Source organism: Hyperolius riggenbachi, chromosome 4, assembly GCF_040937935.1.
Source record: "Hyperolius riggenbachi isolate aHypRig1 chromosome 4, aHypRig1.pri, whole genome shotgun sequence".
Classification (NCBI taxonomy): Eukaryota; Metazoa; Chordata; class Amphibia; order Anura; family Hyperoliidae; genus Hyperolius; species Hyperolius riggenbachi.
Window position 1 is genome coordinate 278,053,110 of NC_090649.1, and position 26,624 is coordinate 278,079,733.

Genomic DNA, 26,624 nt, shown 5'->3' on the forward strand with positions numbered 1-26,624 from the left:
TACCCGAACAAGTCTTGGCATCTAATCTCTTAACAGAAACATACACTTCAGTAGAATCTCTCGTAGAAATGATGTTCCTTATCTACCACAACTGCTGGCCAGTCAGTGCTTTCATTCTGTTGAATATAAATGTCATAAATAACAATGTTCTATGGATTAGAAAATGCCACTCAGCCACAAATCTTCATAAGAGAAGGGTGTGCTTCTCTGAAGTACTCTGAAGTATTCTTTAAACTGATTTTAGTCTATGTATTCCACGGGTATGGGACCTGGAAGTCCTCCTCAGTAGCTATGTAGGGAACTCTGACAGTTCTTTGTCCTGGGCTGCTGTTGGTATATTTTTTAAATACTCTTCTAAAGCATTTAAATGTTACCTGGGGGCAATGATATTTTATAAAATGTTACAGCGCATTATAGTGTTGTGCCTTGGCATGAATGGAACACTTCACTATTATAGAGGAAAATCTCTTCATTTCAGCTCTCTATATTGAATGTATGAATTGCAAACCTTATTTTTTTTTGGTTAATGTATGGGGTTAACTTTTTGGTATGAAAATAAAGCCCTAGCTGTCCTCTAAAATATTATGTGAAGTTTGTGTATGATTAACAAACATTGGGCTTGATTCACAAAGACGTGCTAACTGTTAGCACGCTGGTGAAAAGCCCATTATCACGCCTAAACTCAGTTTAGGCGTGATAAAATAAACTTGCGTGCAAAGTTTTTGCGCGTAAAGTTGTACACGCGCAAAGTTTATGCGCGCAACGCTATTAAACCCTGTGAGACGGTTCGCGCGCACCAGGCTTTGCGCGCAATTTTTCCCTCAAAGCGGTGTTAACCTACTTAGTGCAATGCTTATCACGCCCAAAAGTCTTTAGGCGTGCTAACTAGGTTAGCACCGCTTTGTGAATCAAGCCCTAAGAGCTATAACTGAAGAAAAGTTCACACCACTTAAAGGGAACAAAAGCCTGGTGCTGAGAGGTCATTATGAATCAAGCAAAAAGAGCACCTGACATTTGGGTGCTAGCTACTGCTACAGCTGTAATGTGAATGTAATTTGGGCACCAGGCAAAAGACGGAGCCCAAATTACAAAAAATACAGTGCAATTCAGCCGCCAGCAGTAGCTAGCAGCCAAAGATGCATCTTATCCGAGTCCATGATGGCCAGGACGGGGAATAGTATTTAACGCTGCCGGGACTTTTACAGGAGCAGGGTGAGCCATTTTCTGGCTTCACCCTGCGCCCACATTTCTCGCCACCATTATTGCATGTATGCAAGTCATTATACTGGTGGGGGAGAAGTGGTTAAAGGTGGTAAAGTTGATATGAGTTAATAAAAGAACTTAAGTACAAACAACATTACACTCTGCTCCTGAGTGACTTCATAGGACATATGTACGTAGAGATCTATATTGGCGGTTTCACTACTGATATAACATTTTGGAAAATGAAATAATGGAAATTATTCCACTTAAAACCAGTCCTTTCTGATTATTCCATTTTAAATCTATTACTTTGCAAACACTGACGTGTCTCTTCAAATTTCAATGCAAAATTACATTTGGATTTTACTTTACAAATAGAGTCATGTTCCATCAATCTGAGAACTAGAGGTCCCCAGAGAACTTAAACTCACCTGACATCTGTCGCAGTTGGGCCCAGTGACTCCAGGCTTGCAGTAACATTTCCCCGTCTTATCATTACAGGATTCTGTGCCACACTTTGAACAATGACACTCTGAAACAGAAATACAGTTGGAAGTAATTGTAGCTTTATACAATGGTAACAATCAGATGTTTGTAATGTCTGTTGAACCCATAGATCTAACCGCCTGGCCCTTCTAGTTTCCCAAAGAAGTCATGTGATTAATATCTACCAGCATTCAAAACAATAAGATGGTGACTGTAATATAATTGTAACTTGGGGCTTTTCAGCTCCCCCTCTCATCAGGGAAACCTCTACCAATATTATTCAAAAACATCTCATTTAGTTCAAATTCCCAGTATATTTTCAGAAACACTCCAACCCTTGTTGTGGAAACACCTTGTTGTTGCTAAGAAACATGACCTGCAGCTGACCAACCCTCCTCCTTACCATGTCATGACTGGAAACAAGACAAAATTAAAGCTTTTTCCAAGGAAGATCATTATTTTCTTCTGTTCTATGTAAGCATACAGTATTTCCAGTCAGTTTGAAGTAGACAGCAAAGTGGGTCAAGCACAATATTTCAGTGTATCGAAACATTATTATTGTTATTATTCCAGCTGCTGTTATTATAATTACAGTATGCTTCCATTCTGCATGATGTTAGTATTGGGGTTTGTCAGGGCATATTTAGTGTGTCAAAAGCATAAAAACATCATTATTACTACTACAGCTATCACTGTTATTATCTTTCTAAGTGAGACATTCTTTCAGTCACCACTGTGCTGGCAAGGTGGGTATAGACAAAACATTTTTTTCAGTGTGTTATAAACTGAAACCATTTTATTGATATGAGTAGTAGTAGTACCGTGTTTTCCCTGAATATAAGACATGGGCACATATGCAATTCACTTCTTCTCCTGGGTATTCTCCTAGGTGATATTTTCACAACTTGTCATAAAATGCCATTTTAGCCACCAGCAAGCAAGAAAATACTCAAAATTATTTTCATTGTACTTTTTCACCAACTTTTGGGTACTTTTTCAATTGTAAAGTGCTGAAAAGTTAGTTTAAAGAGAAGATGAAAATGATCTCCTTAGATGAAAAAAATAATTGCATATGGGCCACTGTCTTATATTCTTTTGGGAATAAAAATATATGCTAGGGCTTATTTTCAGGGGTGGGGGAAGGCTTATATTTCAAGAGGGGCAGATGCTATGTGTATGGGGAGGTGTGCAGTCTCTTACCACACCTCCCTTGTGGCTGCCTGTGTCCGCCTCTATTTGTGTATAATCCCTGCGGTATCCTAGCTGGTCAGCACTGTGACACATCTCCGCACAGGCAGAGGCGTATCTGGGTAAAATGGCGTCTGTAGCAAACACTGAAATTGTGCCCCCCCCCCGCTCCTTTTCCCCTGCCCTCCCTGGTTATTGGTTGAAAGGTCGCTTAGGCAAGTTGGAAGATTGCATTCCAACAAAAAATTGGAGACTACAATTACTGCTAGAGAGGCAGTTTAGCTTTTATTTGCAGGCTGCACTACTGTGATAAAACATATGTGTTGTGTTTAAAATGCCCCCCGAATACATACATTATGAAGCCATGGTCCCCTAGATATTAGTATTAACTATCAATGTGCCTCAAAATTAAATAGTCACATGCAAAGAGGGGTTAAGGTTAAATGAGGCCCTAGGCAAGTATCATCTTTGGGCCTACTCTTTATCACCACCTGGCTTTTTTAATAGGATTTGAAGGGTGGCTAGTGTCAGCTAGGCTCCTAGCATCTCTCCAGCCCTTGCCTCTCCAGCCCTTGCCAACAGCCTAAGTAGCCTTGTGGCTCTGGTCACATGCTTCCAGATAAAAGACTCAAATCGTTTCATGCCTCCAGATAAAAGTAGACACATGCCATCAGATAATTCATTAAAGAGAGCCCGAGTTGGGCTTCAAAAATAAAAAAAAGTAGGCTACCTGATCCGGGAGGCAGAGTTGTGATCAGGTTGCCGCAAAAAATGCCGCTCCCTGCCGCTCCTGTGGGCCACACTGGCCCACTTTCACTTTCGTGACCTATAGGTCACAACGCTGCAATTAGAGACTTTGTGTCTCTCGCAGCATGCAGGAAGGCAGGGAGCAGCAGGGGGTGTGGCCAGGAAGAGAGAGCTGCCCAGTGGCTGGTATAGAAACCCTGCAGGAACACCCCTGGTGGGTGTTTTGAACAGGGAATCCCTCTCCCTGTGTTTACCTCCTAGATAGTGACAAATATTTTTGCTAATCTCTGGGGGCTATTGCGCGGCAGTGGTGGGGGCAGAGAGCGGCAGTGGGGGGCAGAGAGCGGCGGTGGGGGGACACAGAGGCATGTCATGAGGCAGAGAACATGCCTATGTGTCCTATCTGACCCCCATCTGCCAAATTTGGGTTCTTTTTAAGTATTTACATGCTGCAGTTGTCACAATCATCCAGATAAAATAATTAAGCAATCACACACCTCCAGATAAAATAATTAAGTAGCCAGTTGCCTCACAATAAACAAATTAAATAGGTAGGCACATCAAGAAAAAATAATTAAGTAGTAGTTTGCCATGCATATATAAATTAAGTAGCCATGCTCTCCAGAGAAAATAATAAAGTAGCCATTGGCCTATTTATATCAGTAATAGGTAGCAAGATGTGCCCCTATATATTAGGTAGCCATAGCTGTCCCCCAATTGCTGGTTGAGTGCAGGGTGCTTGCTTGGGGTTGGATGCAGGTTGCAGGCTGGTGTTGGGTGTAGGGAGGCTGGGTCTGGGTGCATGTTGGGTTTGGGTGCAGGGTGGCTGGTTGGAGAATAGCTGGGGCAGGGTGGCTGGGGAAGGCTGGGTCTGGGTGCAGGGTGGCTGGTTGGAGAATAGCTGGGGCAGGGTGGCTGGGGAAGGCTGGGTCTGGGTGCCGGGGGGCTGGGACTGGCTGCAGGCTAAGTCTGGATGCAGGGTGGCTAGGTGAAGGGTGGCTGGGTCAGGGTGCCGGGTGGCTGGGTCAGGGTGGCTGGGTCTGAGTGGAGAGTGGCTGGGGCTGGGTCTGGCTGCAGGCTGGGGCAGGGTGCAGGCTGGCTTGGTCAGGCTGCAGGCTGGGTCTGGGAGACTAGGTCCAGGGTGGCTGGGTCTGGATGCAGGGTGGTTGGGACAGGCTGCAGGCTGGGTGGCTAGACAAAGGGTGGCTGGGTTTGGGTGAAGTGTGGCTCTGTGCAGGTCAGGATGACTGGGGCAAGGTGAATGGGGAATGAAATTGGGAAAATAGGAAAAAATGCCAGGGATCTTCATACAGCCATATTGCGGCTGTATAGGGATCCCTGGCCAAAGCGCTGCGGCTGCGTATGGACCCCCTGGAAACCCCGTCAGGAAATTTATTGCTCTTTCTTTTGATGCATGTAAAATTACACTACCGTTAGGTACTAAAAGTGACATTTACCGCATTTAAAAGTATACTTTTTTCCTTCTAAACTTTAAAATCGATTTCCTCAAAAACTATAAGGTCTTTTTGAAAAATTGTTTTTTCCTCCTATTCCTAATGATCTCCTTAACATATCCTGCAAATTTAGGGTTTCTAGCATTTAAGGTGGATTTGCTATTAACCATTACAGTCGGCAGGTTTTTAAATGTGTATTTTTTTCCTTTGAAACTTTAAAATCGATTTTCTCAAAAACTATAAGGCCGATTTGAATTTTTTTTCCTCTCGTAGCCACTGGGGGCCCCTACAAGCTCTGAGGCCCTGGGGCAGCTGCCTCCTTTGCCTTAATGGTAGCGCCGGCCCTGCTCTCAAGAGTAACCAAAGTGAGCTCCTCCTGCCTGAAGCTGCCTGTTAATTTATTCAGCACCTGTGCTCCACCTGCACAGGTGTAATTCCCGGACATGGTCCAGGTGGCTAAGGTACTAATGAAATCTTCCCTGGCCAGCTCCAGGACCCTTAACTGCTTTTATCTCAAACCTCTTAAACCAAAAGAAACTCTTTGCTTTTATTTCCTGGAGCCTTAAATCATAACATATTAGGTGACACACAAATACCATCTAGCACCTTTCCACATAAAATTGTGAGAAATCCTGTCACAAAATATAATATACTGTATATAGACTTCCAGTTCAATGTGATAAACCTGCTTGGTATAGGCAGGCTTATCAATAAGCAGCTAAATTAGGTGTAAAGCATGTGTTTTAACCCTTAAAAAAAACTAACTGTTAACTGTTCATTTTATGCCGCCTTTGTTGCTTTAGCCTGTAGATTAAATTTGATGACAATACCAATTTAAGGAGTCGTGAACTGAAACAATTTTGCTCTGTTGCTTTGATAGTTAAAAATGACTCATATTGTACATGGCTAAGACACTGATATACAGATGTGTTGGTAAGTACATGATGAAACATAGCTCTTTAAATAATACCTGTGCAGTTTTTAGCAATTCTTGCATCCCCATAATACCCTGGTGCACATTGCTCACAGTGGACTCCAGTGGTGTTGCGCATGCAGCTGTTGCATTGCCCAGTGACCTCATTGCAGTCTTCAAAAATAAGGTTAGGATCTGAGTTCCCTCCACAGTCACATTTTCTACATGTGCCACCAATGAGTAAAGGGTTCCCAAAGTAGCCTGGTGCACACCTAAAATGTACAAAAACTAGTGATACAAACCCAATAAATCCACATGAAAACACTTTATAAACAATTTTGTAAAATGTCTGGCCTACTCCTGTAAACAGTTATCTGGCAGAAATGTAGAGGGTTGTTATTTATTGTCATTTATAAGTGCTACATGAAATTCACAATTTATTGTACAGGCAAATTTAAACATGGAGTGCTTCTTACTGGAATCTGTAAACATTTATACTATTGTACCGAGAAACATTCTGTGCTAGAGAATTAAGTTTTTGACATAATAATACTGGACTTTGCTTATTTATTGCTTGCTACGACATTTGTTTGTCTTTTCAGTAATGCAGTGTGAGATGTAAAACCATATGTTGGATATCCCAGTTGGTACAGAAGGATAATGATCATATGGATTAATAATTATCACAATATTGGAAAAGTAACTGGCATTAAAGCTATGTACACATGCTAGATTATACTCAGCCAAGGTGGCCATTAACCACTTCACCACTGAGTGGTTTTTCCCCTTATGGACCAGAGCAATTTTCAACCTTCGGCCCTCCTCCCTTTCATTCGCCAATAACTTTATCACTACTTATCACAACGGCATGATATATATATTTTGGTTTTTTTGCCACCAATTAGGTTTTCTTTGGGGGGTACATTTTGTTAAGAATTAATTTATTCTAACTGCATATTGACAGGAATAATAAGAAACATTTTTTACAAAATTCATTATTTCTCAGTTTCGGACGTTATAGTTTTTAAATAAAATGTGCTACTGTGGATAAAATCCACACATTTTATTTGCCTATTTGTCCTAGTTATTACAATATTTAAATTATGTCTACAGTACAATGTACGGCAACAATATTGTATTTGAAAATAAACATGTATGTTTTCAGTTGTACTTCCGACTAATTACAAGCCCTTATTTGAAAAAATAACAGTAATATACCCTGGTGACAAAAATATGAAAAAAAAAAGTTGAGTCCCTAAGGTAACTATTTATGTATTTTTTTAAATGCCATTTTTTAATATATACAAATGTTTTATTTTGGTAACTATGGAAGAGGGTGGGAGGTAAGGGGCTAATTTCAATGTGGGATTTTTATATTTTTATTTCTTTTAATGTATTAGGGTATAATTTTACCATTTGGCCACTAGATGTCCACCCCTCAGTTTATTACTGTGCATCTCACTGATGCCGGTGATCATTGATCACAGGCGCTATGATCGGTGATTGGGAACTGTTTCCGGGAAATTATATTATCAGTGGCCACCTTAAGGGTAAACTGAGAGAATACATTAAATTGATAATTTAGGCAGTCACTTATATTAAATAAAAGTGGCAAGATTGGTTGAAAAAGATTGAATCTTTAGTGGCCACCACTAGTCATAGAATTAGTCCAGGTTATAAAAATGAGCCATAAAGCCTCTTGCCCAGTAAGGTGGGAGTTTCTGGTCAGGCTCGTAGCAATTGTACACTGAGTACTGCTGCTAAGGCTGCATTGGCAGTTTAAAACAATTCTTAGTAGCCTGCAGATTGAAATGGGAAGATGATTTTCAATGACATTATATTTAAAATGACTATATTGTGGCATTAAAAAAAAAACAACAACAACCCCCCTCTCCCCCCCCCCCCCCCCCCAAAAAAAAAAACAAGTGCAATTTTCCTTTTGAGATGCAAAGAGAACAAGTGCTGAAAATCCGAGCAATATTAGCAAAGTCCTCCTTACCGTTCACATTTAGGTCCTGCAAAGTTTTCTTTACAAATACAGCGCACTGAACCCCTTTTCATTGTACAAGTAAGGGCAAAGCTGTTAAATAAAACAATAAAAAAGCTATTAAATAAAACAATGTACAGTGATTAACAAAGCTCTGTTTTAGTAATAAGCTACCGTACTACTGACAGTATCAGGGTGCCAACCTAGGTAGTCCTGTAGGGCTATGTAATGGCTGAACTTGGTGCCAATTCATCACATCCTAATTACTGCGTTGATAGCTCAAGTTTGGTTATACAGTATAACTCGCCACACCATAACTGCGCCAAACTTAACTGTCTTGGCCTACAAACTGCTTAAGATATAATAAATTGGAGTTTCAGTTGTGATAATCTATTAACTGATTCTAGGTTTTACATTTAGTGAAAAAAGATCTCTTCACCTCCCTCAGAAGTGTCGGGAGTTAGTTAACCGAAAGTGATGCCTGGGAAAGCTAAAGAGATTGATTGCATAAATAATCATTTTACAAAGATGAGGTGCTGAGACAAAAACCAGAGTAATTTCTTCTCACTGGGATGCAAATAAATTGTTTGTCAGTGCTGTTACCTGTTATAGAGCAAACAGGTTATGTTTCTACTTCGTATGCTGCTTCTAAGTGGACCTTTGATTTTCAATACAATCCATGCTACTTTATAGTATTTATAAACTAGCTGGTGGCACATGCTATGCTCCGTGGGGCAGTGCACGTGCCATCTAGTGATGATCCTAATCAGCTATACATAATTACAAATTGGTAATTCAATTGATTTTGTTTAATCATTCATAATTTTGCATGAATTCCTGCGTAATTTTTGCATTCTTTTGTGCCAAATTTGGCGGTTAACCACTTCAGGACTCAGCCTTTACCCCCTTTAAGGACCAGCGCTGATTTCGCTGATCTGTGCTGGGTGAGCTCTACAGCCCCCAGCACAGATCAAATACCAGGCAGAGCGACCAGATCGCCTCCCTTTTTCCCCACTAGGGGGATGATGTGCTGGGGGGGTCTGATGGCTCCTGCCTGCGTGTGGCTGGCGGGAGGGGCACCTCAAAGCCCCCTCCACCGCAGGATTCCCCCTCTCCCTCTCCTCCCTCCCTTCCCCGGAGATCGGAGGCTGCACAGGAACGGATCTGTCTTGTGCAGCCTCTAACAGGCTCCTGCCTGTCATGTGACAGTGATCCCCGGCCGCTGATTGGCCGGGGATCGCTGATCTAGTACAACGCTGTTACTGTTAGCAGCGTTGTACAAATGTAAACAAAGCAGACTGTTTAAAAACCATTTCTCTTTGCATTTTTAAAATCAATTTTCTCAAAATCAACAAGGTATTTTTTTTTACTTTTACCCACTTTTCTCCTTAAAGTAAACCAGAAACTATTAAATATAAAGAATCAATATAAAGAATCAATACTTACCTGGGGCTTCCTCCAGCCCCATAAGCATGTGTGAGTTTTTCGCCATCCTCCCGCAGTTTGCAGTTCAGTCGCGATCAGCCCCGGTAACTGGCTCAGTCGCATCAGTTCAGATCTATTGCGCATGCACAGGAGGTCCACGCATGTGCAGAAGAACCAGACTGGACCCGGCTGAGCCTGTCACCGGGCCTGATTGAGGCTGAATGGCAGACCACGGGAGGACGATAAGGGCTCACACATGCTTATGAGGCTAGAGGAAGTCGGCACAAAATTACACAAAAATAATGCGAAAAATTATGCAAAATTATGAATGATTACAATAACCTACTAAATGAATTACAGTTTTCCCTGAAATTTCGCATTACGATGCCTAATTACACTTCGGCATATTTTCTGCTCATCACTAGTGCAGTGCTGCCCACCTTGGAAATACATTTTTACTGACAAAGCACAAAAATATTACTGAAATGAAATGAAAGATATCACACATGCGCCATTACGTGCAATACACCGGCAACCACGTGAGGCGTGAATGAGGAAGAAGAGTGCAGTGGCGGACACTGGACAGGTAAAGTATCAATGCACAGCATCTGGGGGAGGGGGACCTTGATACATTTACATTTGGGGGATGCGACCAGGGGTTTCCGTCACATTTATTCTCGATTATCGCAGCCCTTACCGCTGCACACACCGATCGAGCATGCCAACCTGAGATTTTCCAGCATGTCTGATTGTTACATGCGATCGATACATACAAACAATTTCGACCCGACATTGGTTTGATTGTCAATAAGGCATGCTCTTGGTGGCACTGATTTTTATAATATCAATAATAATTGTCTTATCTGATGGTCGATCGGCCGCAAAGTCTACAGATGTATGGCCACCTTTAGCTAGAGCAGTGTACATTCCAGAGTGATACGTAAACTGATAAGCGGTAAGTGCTGTGATCTTCTGGGAAAGAGAGAGGGTTTTTTTACTGGCACCACAAAGTTTTTCATGGACTTTACTGACAGCCCAGATTTGTTGACTTTTTTACTGACTGTCAGTAAATTTACTGGTTGGCAACACTGCACTAGTGCCATCTCTCCGAGCATCATGATCGCCATCTCACCTCATGCAGTGCAATCAGCCCTCCGATCAGCACCACAGCCAATCAGAACAGGGTGAGGCAGGAAGGGATGTGTGAGGGGCGGACGGACACAATGTTACAACCAATCAGAGCGTAACGAGGCAGGAGAGGGTGTGTACTGGATGGAAGGGAATACAGACACACAGCGCTAGCTTAGAAATTATTATTTTAGATGCTGCATCAGCACCAAATAAGAGTGTGTGCATATACCATCAGTTAATTACCTTGTAATAAATACAATTGCATTCTTTTACAGCTGGTGTTAAACGAGAATAACACACAGTTAAAGTGAGAGTATTGTTAGCATCTTTTTTTAGAAACCAAAGTAGTTTCATGGGATTGTACATAAAACTGAGTCATAAATGGATATCCTCTTGTTCTGCCATCCTATTGTTTATACTTCCTGATCTTTCCCCCTGAATGGGTCTTATTCTACTCTGCATGAATCGTTATCCGGTACCAAGGAGCTGTCTTCACACTGAATGCTAGAGCTCCTATAAATGGACGGTGGATTGCGGTAATTAGACGTATCAGTTTATAGAAGTCTACTGCAGTTATAGAAAGACATTGGACATCTGGTGTAATAAAGAGAAATGTTGCATCTGCTTCATCCTAGTACAAACTAATAAGTATTCAGTTCATGGGAACAATGCAAAAAGTATGTGTTCCCATCAGCGCGGTGATGAGATCATAAGTACTCTCCTCTTTCTCCAGAGGGAAAACAAACTCTCAAGTTCTTAACTGAGGAAACAATCTGAGCTCATACAGCATATCTTTATATATAACACATATCCTGTATCAAGAAAAACAACATAGACTTAGTTATGGTTATATTAATAGGATCATATGTTACTATTTTATAAACAGTAGCAGTATGATCACATTATATACAGTATATATTGGTAAGTATGTGAAATCTGTTGAGTGAGCAGGGTGGAAGGTAGCACGCAATGGGGGCACAGCTAAGTGTTGGAGCACATAGTGTGGGTTTTTAGAATAGAATGGATGGGGCCAGTTAGCAACAATGGCACTCAATGGGGTTGCACACAGAAACTATTTATAGCTTGGGTGGAAAGACAAATTAAAGGTAAGAATACAAATTAGAGGGGGCAGGTCATATAAAAAGCAGGTGAAGAGAATCATTACGGATGTTAAATCAGATGATAGGAAGGCAGAAGTAGAAAAGACACTTGGGGATCCTAATGGAGCACTCAGAATTTACTGAGGATTGTAATGACAGTGGCTTGAGATACTGCTCCACAAAAGGGGGATCAAGGACAAAGAGATTGTATATAAAAAACAACAAGGAGTGCCCTCTAAGTTCAAAGTGCTATAGCAGCTTAGCCAAGCGTAGTTGGCTGGTGAGCCCATATGAGTTTGCTAGCATGCAAGCTTATTTCCCACTCCACCAGGAATTCAGTGTCTTGGATTGTGGCCTCGGGAACATCCTCCTCCTTGAAACAGTATATTTTCCTAGATGATATGGAGGTGCACTGGGAATAGGTATGACAGGTGAGTTGGTAAAAAAGACAAATGATTGTTGTAGGACAGATGAGGTGTAGGAGAGGTAATGAGGCAGATATCATATATCTGCTTTGTCTTGATTGCAAGTAGCCAAGCTGATAACTGAACAGCGCAAAAATCTCTGCCGTAAAGACTGGCAGCCTGGTTCTTTTTAATGGATGCAAAGATTTAGACACATTTCTTGTGTGCTTACCAGGCTTATGCTGGGCATACACAGCTCGATTTTGCCCCTCGATTCTCCTGCTCGATTCCGCAGGCGATTCTCTTATCTTCCACTCGTATTTCTTATATTTTTCCATTGTGTTCAATGTGGAATCAAGTGGCGAAATGATCAGGCGTGTCGGAAATTATATATCGAGCCATCTAAATGGCTCAGAATCGAGCCATGTATTCCCAGCATTACATTCTGTAAACTAGAGTCATATTAAGGCATTTTGGAAAATAGGTGTACCTTAGGAATGACATTGCAGTGCAGTACAACCACTGCATTATACCCAGACAGATTTTGAAGTAGACAGTTCTGGGGGTAGATCTTCAGTACAGCAGTATAAGATCTAAACTCACATACTTGTTAGAATTAAACTTTAGAGGGCAGGGACACTGTAGACAGGATCTTAGGACCCCTTGGACGACATCAGCCATGTAACCAGTTGGGCATCTTTCGCAGTGCTTGCCTGTTGTGTTTCTTTGGCAGTCCTATACAAAAGAGAGAGGATATTGACATGGTATAAGTAGCTTTGTTTTGTAAAGATAACAGCCTCTATGTCTCTCTACTATGGGTTCCTTTTTAAACATCAGTCTGTGGGACTCTGAATTCTTTTAATGCATTGGGGAATCAATTCGTGAAAAGTATTACTTGCTGTCTTGTCTTGCAAATATTGCTGCTGAAGTTGACATATCTTTATTTGTAAATAATATTTGACCTCCTTCTGTAATTGTTATTGGGAAGCCAACAGATACCATTTGTCATTATATTTGCATTGTCAACAGCAGCCAGCAGGGTGGGAATTTACAGGGTTTGTTGGAGTTCCCACCCATATATTATTATACAGGAAGTCCATAAAATATGGGGTAAAATAAGCCGTGTCTGTAGTCTTTAAAAATGCTGTTCATGAGTAAAAGCAGCATCTTCTTCTTTTTCAGCTCCCCTTCCTCTGTCTGTCCCCTCCAACTGTATCATTCATTACTCACATTGCAATGTATTTATATATCTATGTACATGTTTATATATAGTGTACAAAATATAAAGTACACCTGTGTAATATCTATATACAGGGGTGTAGCAATAGGGGTTGCAGAGGTTGCGACCCCATCGGGGCCCTTGGGCCAGAGGGGCCCTCCCTCAACTATAGTTTTAGCTCTCTATTGGTCCTGTGCTCATAATAATCATTTATATAGATACTTTGAATAGTGATAATCATTAACAAAGTGCTCCCCTCACATTCCTGCACCTCTGACACTGTAGTTGCCATTGCCAGGTTTTGGTGCGCCATATCAATTGTTATGTATAGAGTGCTTGGGGGGCCCCATTGTAAAACTTGTATCGGGGCCCATAGCTCCTGAGCTACACCACTGTCTATATAGCCCCTGTTTTTCTATTGTAATGTTGGATAATTGATATGATTAATAATTATAAGATTTCTCATTTTCAACATTCTCTGTATTATTTATCAAAGACATTGTCTAAGTTAGGGCTAGAACAGTCAGTCACACACCACTCCTGCTTTGGTAGATGATGGCTGGGATATATATGGTTCCTATGACACTAGTGCGGGGACTTGTAGTAGACGAATATCTAAAATGATTGCCCAGTACACATAGTAATCATAAAACGATGAGTGCTGCCATTTTTGTCTAGCACTTTCCCACCATCTCCCCCGCATCTCCCACACCTCCCTCTGTAACCCTCTCACACCTCCTCCTCAGACATAAGTGAGCTGCATACTTCTAAGCTCACAGTGACAGAATTCTGCAGAGCCTCTCACTTTGTCAGAGCTCTGTGAAAAGGGTAGCGCCTCACACTATGTTCATTTATTGCAGCTAACGGAAAGGTTTCCAGAGGTGAACAGTTCTCTTGTTTAAACTGTTCATGCCGTTCTAGTAAAGTAATATGCTGCATTCCACTGTCATTTCTAAGAGAAGACTGAAAAAGCAAAAACATTTTCAAACTGTAGATTCAGAACAAAATATGAGTTTTTAAAAGCACAAATAGTATTGCTTGCTGGGTTAGAAGATACTTTTCTTTCTTTCTTTCAGCATATTCTGTTGTTGCTGTTAATAAAAAAGTTTGGCAATAACAGACTGAAAGTTTAATGGAGACCACTTTATATTATGCAATGAGCTGCAAATTTATTGATGGGGATCTTAAAACTAAAGCGATGCCAAATGTGGCAAAACCCACAACTGAACACACTTTCAAGTGCTACTCCCAGGTGTCCATAAAAATTCTGGTGAGTCCAAAATGTTTTCTGTTCATACAAAATTAAACTTAGGCTGTCGACTCTGATGTGAACCCTGTGAGGTGTGTGTGTAAAAGATGTGAGTGTGTGTTTGTTGGAGGAGGGGAGACTTTTTTGCTCTGCCAGCTTTTTTTTCAGACATCAGCTATATTGGTTAAACGGTCCGGCCGGATAAATCAGTATCGTCAACTCCTTTCCAGACTGCACATTTATAATTTACATTGTAGTCTGCATCAAATATATGTATATACTGTATATGACATTTAGTAACCCATCATTCATAGCATTATCCATTCTTGTGTGACCCTCTATAATCTATTCTCCTCACTCCCCACCCTTCTCCTTTCTCACGCCTCCCCTCTCTCCCTCTTTTCCCTCTACCTTTGAGTTTTGGATATTTCCAAACAATGGAATAGACTGTAGGCCAGAATTAAAATTATACATAGCTAAAGTATTTAATCCCTGTCTAATATTTTTTTTTTTACATCTTGTTTATTACATTTGTTAATGGGATTAAGTGCCAATCCTTTTTAAATTCGGCTTCTTCTGTCAAGCTAACACTATTTAACTCTTTGTTTCTCTTAAAGGGGCACTACAGCGAAAAACTGTAAAATTTTAAATATGTGCAAACATATACAAATAAGAAGTACATTTATTCCAGAGTAAAATGAGCCATAAATGACTTTTCTCCTATGTTGCTGTCACTTACAGTAGGCAGTAGAACTCTGACAGAAGTGACAGGTTTTGGACTAGTCCATCTCTTCATCTCTTCAAAAGGTATTAAACAATAATGCTGGCCAGCTTTCCTGCTCGCTACACAGTTTTTTGGCAGTTGGACAGAGCAACTGCCATTCACTAAGTGCTTTTGAAAATAAATATATCCCTGAGAATCCCCTATAAAGAGATGGACTAGTCCAAAACCTGTCACTTCTGTCAGATTTCTACTACCTACTTTAAGTGACAGCAACATAGGAGAAAAGTAATTTATGGCTCATTTTACTCTGGAAGAAAAGTACTTCTTATTTGTCTATGTTTGCACATATTTTAAATTTTACATTTTTTTGCTGTAGTGTCCCTTTAAGGTAGATGTACCTGATTTCGTTGCTGATACTATATTTTATAAACCAGGAGACAGTTTGCCAGGAGTTTAAATTGTAGGTTGTTCCTTATTGTGGTCATTGGTGAGGGCCATGTAACCTGATGCCATTTTTAAACACTTCAAGAAAGGTTTTGAGCATACCTTTGATCAGTAATTGTAATATGTTTCTATCAACCTGACGATATTATTTGCTGACCATGAAAAATAAAAATCTGCCAGCTTCCACTTACTAGGTTTATGTGGTACATATACAAAAGGGATAATAGGGAGGAGTCACAATGGGGTCCTCATAACTGAAGAAATGCTGGATGTTTACTTCATACATGAAAAGCTGTTGAAAGCTGTTCCAGTTGCTGGTGCCTTCTGGGTACAAATGTTAAGGCCGGTTATAAGAGGTACCACTATCGCTTGTTCTCTACTAATGTAAGTAATTGGGGCCGTTCATATATTTATTGAGCAAAGCAGTTTAGATTGCTGTAGAGCAGGGATGTCGAACTCCAGTCCTCAAGACCCAAGGTCCTCACACTTTTCTTACACAGCTCAAATTCATTCATGGGGCTGAATCAGGAAAGGAGTGGTTCATCAAGTTGAACACATTTCTCAATGTTTCAGTCAATCCTAAACATTGGCATGGATATGGCCCTCGAGGGCTGGAGTTTGACACCTCTGCTGTAGAGATTTCCATTATAAAATAAGATTATGACCTAAGGCAAGATATGGTAAGAATTGCTGGCCATATTCATAGGGATTCTGATTTTCTCTTCTCCAAGAAACTAACTTTAGGGAATGAATAGCTGTGTAACATGGTGTGTGTCTATTGCCCTGATAGTTCCAGCCGTTAGCAGCACAATGATTGGGTTTTGGTTATTAATTGAATCCACAGGGTTCTGCTTACAAAGATATACAGCTTGTCATTCTTGTGGTCAGAAAATGTGTGGGGACATCAGAAAACCAACACAACCACGCTTGCCTAATTATTTGCATTAGCTGTTATTCTTTTGGTCAAGTTAAAGCTACAAAGAGAACTGAATCTCTTGCAAGTGCAACACTACGCATATATATAGCATAACAAAAACCGTGTGCTCTTTACTAACCATAAGATTTTCCTTGGCTTGGGTCCAGCAACATTGTAACAGTGGGATATGGCCTTCCTTTCCCATCTCTGCATTTTTATTCTTCTAAACCTCTTAGTGTAACTACTGGGAGCTGGAAACTACATGGGGAAGTATCCATCTACACCACTATCTATGGCATAAGTACAGAGGAAGTTCAATGTTACTGCAATCATTTTATCCATATTCAAGGATTATTTTCACTTGAAGGCCAGTCTATTTGTGAATATAAAGTAAACCTGTAACAATGGTCCTTAACAATTCACTTTTTCTCCTTGGTTTTCACATCTTATCAATAGAATCCCTTTTAACCACTTTAGGCCCATGTTGATAGAACGCTACACCCTATTTGGGAGCTGCTATTCCTGCCAGGTCATAGATTTCTATCATCCCTGCCACACAGTATGCGTAAGATCCAGTGGCCGCTCATGGCGGCGTAACGCCGAGACCCACGCTGAGGTGCAAGCCTCTGGGTCTCAGCCTAACTCTGATGTCACTGGAGCGCATGGCGCTCAGCTTCCATTGAATAAGTGGCGGACACACTCTCAGTACGCGCTCCGCCGCTGTAAGCATTAACCACATGTGTGCATTGTGTGTCAGCCTCTCTGCTGACACGCTCTTTCCTGATTGGTTACTTTGGATTCCTTTACTTTCTGATCAGTCCTTGTATAAATTTAAGGTGAGCTCCCTCTGTCATCGCCCATGATAGCCTATGCTGGGCTTGTTGCTGAGATTGCATTCACACCAAGTGCTTGTCTTGCTGCCGATTTGTGTCTGTCTCTTGACTAAGCTTCTTCCAGATTGCCTACCGTTACCGACCCGGCTTGAATCTGACCACGCTTCTCTATTGGATTACCTGTTACCGACCACTGCTTGTTAAAGGATTCGCATGAACGCTGCCTGGACTGACTCTGGCTTGATTGACCACGCATCTGTCTAGTGATTATACTTCAGCCATTACCTGCTATCTTGCCATCATCTAGATTGCCTCAGCCTATAGGCCTCAGGTGACTATTAAGTATACTGTGTTTACATTGCTCCTTGCTGTGTTTGGTGGTTGCTGTTTGCCAGTTTGTATGCTACATCTGCCTGCAGGGTATTGTAGTTTGTATTAGGCAGGAGCTTCCGCAGGCGTTAGGGCTGGGCTATAGGTCAGTCATATGGGCATAAAGCCTGACTCATAGCAGGTGACCAGACAAGCCTGACAGTATGCTTGTTCTTGCCATGCCTGATGCTGTCCCTGTCACTACCTTCAGTATATCTGGCAGGAGCCAATTTCATTGGTTTCTGAGCACGTGATTGCTGTGGGCCAGTCACAGCAATCACATCAATTCAGTAGGGCACAGGTGGCTCTGGTCTTAAAGCGGCCAGAGCTATCCAGATCGCAAGAGGTTAAAGGAACCCTGATCAGAGGCATACATTTAAAATCTGGACTTACCTGGGACTTCCTTCAGCCCTCGAAGCCTGCAAGGTCCCCTGGAATTTTCTGGGTCCCTTCTGTGGTCCCACTGGCGGCTCCAATAAGTCACGCATTCTTGGCCCCTGCCCGGTATATCATCACGCCGTTCACTGTAAGCATCCTGCCCATGCACGGTCTAAAGACTGAACAACGCTTGCGTATGATGCTTACGGTTACCAGGGTGATGATGCTCAGGGTTTGTGCACGCGCGGCTTCAGCTAAAGTTGCTGGATTGCGGGAGTCGCAAGAGGGGTCACATAAGGGACCAAGAGGATGCTGGGGGCACCTCGTGGGCTACGGGGGGCTGGAGTAAGCACCAGGTAAGTTTCGATTTTCAATTTATGCCTCTGATCAGGGTCCCTTTAAGCCATGTGCAAGCAAGAAAATACTCAGAATAATCTTGGCAGTACTTTTCACCTACTTTTTGGTAGTTTTTAAATTGCTGAATGCTGAAAAGTTATTTTAAGCTTTAAATCATCAGATAAATAGATAAGGTGAGACAATTCATGAGGAACATTTTGAGAACAAAGCCCGTAACAGGCAATTAACACAAGTTGGCGGTGAAAGCCAAGCTTTCATGCTTAAAAATTATTTTAGCAATGACATTTCCATATTGTTGTCTTCGCAGGTTCTCTTTAATTCCACACTGACTAGTAATATTACTTGGTTCCTACAGCAACAGAGTGCCTGATCACCCCTTCAGTGAACATTTGTAATTTTTAAGCTGTGGATAGAAAGAGATTTTTTAAAATGTTGGACTTTTTTTCCTTTCTTTTTTTAAATACGAGTTTGATTTTTTTTTAACCTCCCCAGCGGTATGGACAGAAATGTCCATCTATAAAAACATGCTGTGAACAGTATAAACATGCATACACATCAATACTCTCCTGCACTGTATACTAGACCCTTGCTTGACACATTTTGGCAAGTTACAGGGAAAAAAAAGTTTTAAAAATAAATGTTATCACTTTTTGCAAAGAAATCCTGGGAAAATTGAACGCCGGGGAGGTTAATACAAGATAAAAGAGCATTTTAAAAATCTCATTCCTCTTTTGGACATGACCTTCTAGCTTTACTAACCTACGCTTTTTCCTCTGGAACATCACAAAAACAATGACTCGCTTGTTTAGTCATATCCATCTTTCTGCCTTCCGGATTTATTATTTCAAAGAGGATACACGGTAGGTTAAGTTTGAGAGGAAATGTGGTCATGGTAAACACTTGCCTTAACTATTCCATATGTGACAATGATGGTGTGAATACTAAACAAGAGAGACATGTTTCAAATATCGTCATAAAAGGCAGTCCTGTTTATTTCACTACATGATCATACGGCACTGTAATAAGACCTTGCTTTAACATGTACTAAAGGAGTCCTGTATACAAACATTTCTTTGGAATTGCACTAAAATTCAACCCTTTTGGGTTGAGGTGGTGAAGGGGATAAATAATAAATACAAAAAAGACACACATTCATCCAGTTTTACCAGAAAATATGTTAAAACACTATCCTGCAACCTCACATTTCTCAGTTGATTTAGAGGAAAAGGAAAACCCCTTATAAGGCTTGGACCAATTAATACGTTATTTGGCACTTCCTTTTCAGTGGTCTCAGGTCTGATGTTGCTAGGCAGACTCAAGGAACCTTGCCTCACAATCCATAAGCAATTGCTCTGCTTCTATGTCTGTAAGCAGATTTTTAGGGCCTATCCCACCAACCTTGGGGACATAAGCATAGGCGATAAAATAGGCTCTCCCTCTGTATACAACCTCCTTTTTGAACAGGAATAGCCACACACATTTTTTATAGGACCTGGTCTGTTTGGGAGGAAAAGTTTTTGAACCCCACTAGTTTCCATTTTATCGCAATAGTAGATTGAGCTGTACTGGGTATGACGTCTTTATGGGCGTCCTCTGTGGGACGGGGTGAGGCTGGTCTCACACTTCTTTTTTTTTCTCTTCTTTGCTTCTTTTTTCTTCCTAGTCTTTCTCACTTTCTATGTCAGGTTCCAGAGAGTAATTACTCAATTATTCCATGGTCAATAGGTGTCTTGACAAACTGTTGGCACAGAAGTATGCCACCTGAGTATATTGATTTTGTTGACCATTGCCGTTAATGCCTATTTTATTGTTTAGTTTCAATTGTTGAAAATATGTACTGCTAGTGCTTAATAGCTGAAACTCTGGACTTGACATTCTGGGGTTCTTGTATGTTCAAATGTAGTTCTTTATGACTAAAAGAAAAATTGAATGTTGATGGACATAAAAGCTAATCTAGTGGTCAGCAGCAGGAAGGGAAATCCAATGAGTCACTAACCTGTTCAGTGTTCGTTTTTTTGTTCCTTCATGGTGTGACCATCAAAAAGTGGTACTTAAACAGGCACCTGAAGTTCATTATGGAACAGGCCATTACTGACTCCATTTTGAAAATGCTATTTGCCTCGCTGTTTTGCTGCCTCTAACGCTTTCTGAATCACTGACCTGTTATTGCTAATAATCCTTATTTATATGTTATTGACAAGCTCTAAGAATTCCTCAGGAACCCAGCTGATGAAGAGTAGAGGTGTCTACTCATGCACAATGATTGTCATCCAAAGGGAATGGGACTTGATCCCACAGGTGACAGTTTGGGTGCTCAGTGTTGTACAGACACCTCATTCTGTTATAGAAGAATGACACATCTGTTCCTATGGGAAAAACAGGAGGGATGAAGGTGAGGTGGATAATTTAGCAGCTTCCTATTGAAAGCAGGAGGAATAAAACAAAGTGTTTGGGGGTTGCTGTCATATAAAGTTCTGGCATTCTGCACCTTTCAATGAGCTCAGGGGACATCTGTATACACGCTTGATTCTCAGTGACCACAAAAACTGCCCTGATTTAATATAGTGCATGTAAGCATTTAAAGCATACTTGTTTATACAAAACATAAGTGAAATTAACAATGCATATGAAGTGAAGATGAATCAAGATGACGTGTACATGCAAAATGGGCGCTGTGGAAATTTGGACCCTAGTAGTCGGTAGAAGAATATTGGTAAAATTACTAATATTCTGCTATTGGGCAGTGGTGATTCCACTGTAAAAGATCAGAGAATGTTAAAGGGGCACTATGGCGAAAAAATTGTAAGATTTAAAAAAATCTGCAGACATAAACAAATAAAAAGTATGTTTTTTCCAGAGTAAAATAAGCCATAGATTACTTTTCTCCTATGTTGCTGTCACTTACAGTAGGTAGTAGAAATCTGACAGAAGTGACAGGTTTTGGACTAGTCCATTTCTTCACAGGGGATTCTCAGAAAGGCTTTTATTCTTTATAAAAAATATTCCCTAAAAAGGATTTAAACAATGATGCCGGCCAGCTTCCCTGCTCGCTACACAGTTTTTTGGCAGTTGGATAGAGCAACTGCTATTCACTAAGTGCTTTTGAACTAATCCAAAACCTGTCACTTTTGTCAGATTTCTATTACCTACTGCAAGTGACAGCAACATAGGAGAAAAGTAATTGATGGCTCGTGTTACTCTGGAAAAAAATTTACTTCTTATTTGTATATGTTTGCACATATTTTACATTTTAAAATTTTTGTGCCATAGTGCCCCTTTAATGATATTTTACTATTGCTAAACCTAACCCTATTCTCACACAAAATAAATAGAATAACCTGTTGTGTGTGAGTAACTGTGTTGGAACAGAGTCTTCCTGCTGGAAGCCGTGTCAGGCATTCATATCTTACATATTGGGGCACCAGGGCTCGTATATTTCTATGACTTATTCTCATACAAGCCCACCTTTTACTGGTGCCAACCACAACCTACCGCCAACTGACGCCTTAACCTAACTGCCTCCCTGCCACAAACCTGCTGATAACCGTGTCGCCTTCACCACTGTACACAAAAAATATCTGGTGGGGCAGAAATTTTGAAACCTTTGGGGCTTCACGCCTGCTATCTGTAGTAGCAGTTTGCATTGTGGGCAGCCCCGGTGCCTGCTATATTATCAGGCGGGGAGTGATCAAATTTCCCTTAATTGCCAATATTAACATGGGTGCTTAAATTTCCTGTCACCATGCCAACGTTGATGACACATGAAAGGGACTGTTGAGGATGAAACTATAGGGTGAAAGTGGAATAATAGGTGTGGCAGTATATAAAAGCAAGTCAGAGGCATTTTTTTACATAACACAAAACCATGGTATTTTGTACTAGGTCCAAACACCTTGTAGATGCAGCTTTGTCTCATTATTTGTATTTTTTTCTGGATAGGCAACTATAGAGTTTTATTATGAATTACAAAGGAATAATATAATTAGACAATCCAAGAGAAAAGTGTAATGAATTAGGAAAAGCCCATGAATTATAACTCTAGTTTTAGCAGAAAGCAGCACAACTAGTGAAAATGTGCATGAGATTCAGGGTAGATTACACATTATTGGACATCTGGTTACCATATGCACTCTAATTGTACAGTGCATGTGGAAACCCAGATTGCAAAATGCCAACATTTTTCTATGGTATTCATAGATGTCGTACATAAACACAGATGCTTATTCTGCCTCAGCAAAAAATCAAGTTAATTAGTTCATGAAAGATCATCTTACCACACAGGAGCCAGAACCATCCAAGCATTTGTGCGCATTTCCATTGCATGAACAAGGCAGACACTCCCCTGAAACCGAGTAGTAAAATTCTGGCTGACATCTCTGTACAACAAGAAAAAAGCACAAGAGATTACTTACATATCCTAAAGAAGTTCCAGAAGCAAAAGTATTATTCAGAGAACTGCTGCTTATGCAATTCAGAAAATATTTCCCCTACTCAAAACAACAACTGAATTACCACCCAATTTGCCATAATGTTTGTTTGTTAGAATCTTATTAAATCAGCCTTAGCAAGGTCTTAAAGAGAACCTTAGATGGGGCTTTAAAAAGAAAATATATGTACCTGGGGCTTTCTCCAGCCTGCTCCAGCCTGATCCCTCCCTCGTTGTCCTCCTCCGCCTCCTAGCTCTTTAGCAATTGGCCCCGGAATTTCGACCTGCCTGGGGCCAAAGCTGCATGTGCGGCGCGGCGAGTGCACTTCATTTCGGCACCGGGCAGTTCGGCGCGAGGCGAGCCGAATGACGGCTCTCCCCGCTGCTGCAAAACTCCAAGGCGGCGTTAAATACTATTTCCCCTCCGAGTTGTCGCAACTCAGAGAGAGACTGCGCCTGCACCAACTGGCCTCGACTGCATTACATACTGGGGCCAGTTGTGGGCGAACCAGGGGGCGACTGAAGACAACGAGGTAACAATCAGGCTGAAGGGGCTGGAGGAAGCCCCAGGTATGTATATTTTATTTTTAAGGCCCCATCTCAGGTACGCTTTAAGAATTCTGTTGGGAGTGAATGCAGTTTCTTCCAAGCCACTCTGAGCTATGCAACCTCACTCCTAAATGCTGAATACAGAACACTCTAGTGGAGAGGGATTGGCTGCATAAATAGTTTCTTTTTATATGGCCGTACTCATGGATAATGAGTAATACAGAATACCCTTTAGCCTTAGTGGTGGTGCTGACCCTATAAGTAGGGGAACTCTCTTAGACCATTGCTGGCAACTTGGATCTTTAAGTAGGAAAAACCAATACTTATTTTAGATGTTTAGCTGAGACACCCCGAAAAGGCTGCTTTGGCCCAGTTTCACTTAATCTTAATACCTAGCTTTAGATTGTGATAAACACTACAGCACTGCATGAAAACAGTGCTTATCTATAAATGTGACAAAATATCACGCTAAGAGAACATGTCTGTCTCTAATGAACTCTGAAGTGGTGACCTTCCTTTTTGCTCCTGCAATACTTTCTGATGTGTTGTGTGTGATGACCTATCCCTTTTTCATTAGCTTCTGTAGACTTGGTAGACTTGGTTCAAAGTACAGTTTGTGCTAACTATTTTCCGTTACGTACAAACATCTTTCAGCCTGTTTTGGCTGGACATCTTAAATGTGCACAGGTGTCCCTTGGTGGAGTCGGCCTGCTCTTCATTGATCTACTAGGCTTATTCTCCTCACCCAATGTGCATAGTTCCTGCAGGAACTTTAAAGGAACTTTCAGCAGCAAGGTATCAGTTCCTCATCCACACCTCCCCTCTCCATCGAACAGAACAGAACAGAAAGAATGCATGTATCAATGTATGATAGACATACTCTATGATAAACAATCTGTAAAGATTAATTCTGATGACAAATTTGTAAATACTGTATGTACCTGGCTTTACTCCTCTGTGCTAACAATTAAACTAACACCAATCATATGACGAAATGAAGGCTGCTCTGAGCACTTAAAATTTCACACACTTGGTTCCAAGTCTTTAAACTTTAAATGGTATGTAATGAAATGTTATCTTGCTGAAATTCAGCCACGTATCAATGTGTTGACCTAACTACAAAGGCTGTGTGTGTGTGTGACTGTTATAAATAAATGGAAGCCATTTGCCCTTATACGGAAAAAGAAACATTTAGCTTGGAAGTCTTTTGACTGCTACAGTGATGGTGTGGAATGTGCTGCTGAGAGCTTTATCTGTGGAGCCGTTCTCTTAGCTGTTCAGTTGTAAAAATAAGTGTTTAATTGAAATCATGCTCCACCAAAAATAACAAAGTCACATGAGTGTACAAATCACATCAATATATGTGTGTGTATATATATTTACCCCCACGTTTGTAAGTGAGTGTGTGGGTAGCAGTGATTCACAGGTATAAGGCCTTTTTCACACTGTATGCTGAAAAACTGATGCGTTTTAATTGATCAGTTGCTTCATAGTAGTGCTTTGTGAAAAATGTTTCGCATTGTGACCACACTCTGAGGCAGCATGCCATTTATTTTATAAACTGATGATCTGTGGCAAACTGTTGCACTGATTGTTAAAAATAAACACTCCTGTAGTCAGGGGCATATGTAGAAAAGGAAAAGTTTGGTTGGGTTACCCCAGAAAATTATAAAATACCTTTGTGCCCCCTCTCCCTACACACCAGTTTTAGTTAGCCAGAGGTGCCCCCCCAGTATTAAGTAGCCCTCCAGTATCGCTAGCCAGAGGTAACCCCACAATACTAGATATCTTCAGCTAGCCCCCCAGTGTATAGGTAGCCAGAAGTGCTCCGAGTATAGGTAACATCTTCCAGTATAGGTAGCCAGAAATATCCTCATCAGTATAAATAGCCAGAGGTGCACCCCAGTATAGGTATCCAGAAGTAGTCCCTCCAGAAAGACCTCCCAGTCAAAGTAGCCATAAGTAGCCCCCCCCACTATAGGTAGCCAGAAGGACCCCCCAGTATTGGTAGCCAGATGTGACCCCTTCCCCCATGCAGTAGCATACGCCTTTATGGGCTCCACTAATGAGATACCTTCTTCAGATGTCCCTGTCTCTATGATTAGAATGCTCTCTTGTCATATAACCCGATGGCAGGTAGTCATCGAGATGAAGACACCTGGAGGTGGTAGATCACTAGTGGAGCCTGGAGAGGTAACTTTTCTCCTACACTTCTCTTGCACCTTGGGGCTTACCACAGGTCTCCATGAGGCCTGCCATGAGCCCCTTTATCCTTGCTGGCCACTCACACCGGTCCCTCCTTGGCTACTGGCCCCATAGCTGCTGCTATGGTCGCTATGTTCTGACTGTCTTAGAAGGATTTCTTCAAACTTCAGCCACAACGATGTATTGCTGACTGTAGTGAGTTTGTTTAGGAGGATGTGCACACACAGGTAACTCTGGCACTCTGGGAAACAATTATAATGAAATCATAAACCCAAGCTCTCTTGTTAAACCCAGGCTCTCTTGTTCAGCGGTCAGTACACCCTCTGTACAGAAGTATAAACTGTACATAGGAGGTCAGGGCAAGTAAGCTGAGCAACATTTTTGTAGGCCTATATCATTAAAATGAATTTATGGTCAGGTCTAAAGTCAGGTCAATAACCCAGAATGAAGAGCACAGGTGAACTACACTGAAAATCAAGATCATAGTAGCATGCTATTTAGTAGAAATATAGTAAATTATGCAAATGCTTGCTGTGCTATTATAGTATTATTGTATAAGGGATAATTTACACTACAAGAGCTTTTCTAAGCACTTTGTGATTTTAAAAGCTCTTGCTACTGTTATCCTATGTGTGTGTTCACAATGGAGCAATGTGATTTTGTAAAAATACCCCATAGCATTGCATTAGCAAGAGCTTTTAAAATCTTTAGCATTTAAAAAGCTCTTGTAGTGTGAATCAGCCATGTGTCAAGTCAAATGAAAGCTGGATATAAATATTCAGAAAAGTAAATGCTTTATTAACATTCTTAGAAAGTTGAGAGGAGACTAGAAAAAATATTTCATAAATAATTACGGTTTGAACTATGAATGCAGAATAGCATGTCACTAGACTGGCATTAGGTATGAACTACCAGGC

At 41.1% G+C, this 26,624-nt stretch overlaps 1 protein-coding gene across 1 annotated transcript in view; it reads right to left on the reverse strand.

Moving 5' to 3' along the window:
- Positions 1-26,624, reverse strand: part of LAMA4 (laminin subunit alpha 4) — a 155,467-nt gene that overhangs the window by 105,510 nt on the left and 23,333 nt on the right. The window contains exons 2-6 of the mRNA XM_068231320.1: positions 22,802-22,903; positions 12,646-12,773; positions 7,991-8,071; positions 6,049-6,263; positions 1,635-1,735 (exon numbers count right to left, since the gene is read on the reverse strand). Coding sequence (XP_068087421.1) covers positions 1,635-1,735; positions 6,049-6,263; positions 7,991-8,071; positions 12,646-12,773; positions 22,802-22,903 — 627 coding nt within the window. The remainder of the gene's footprint in view (positions 1-1,634; positions 1,736-6,048; positions 6,264-7,990; positions 8,072-12,645; positions 12,774-22,801; positions 22,904-26,624) is intronic.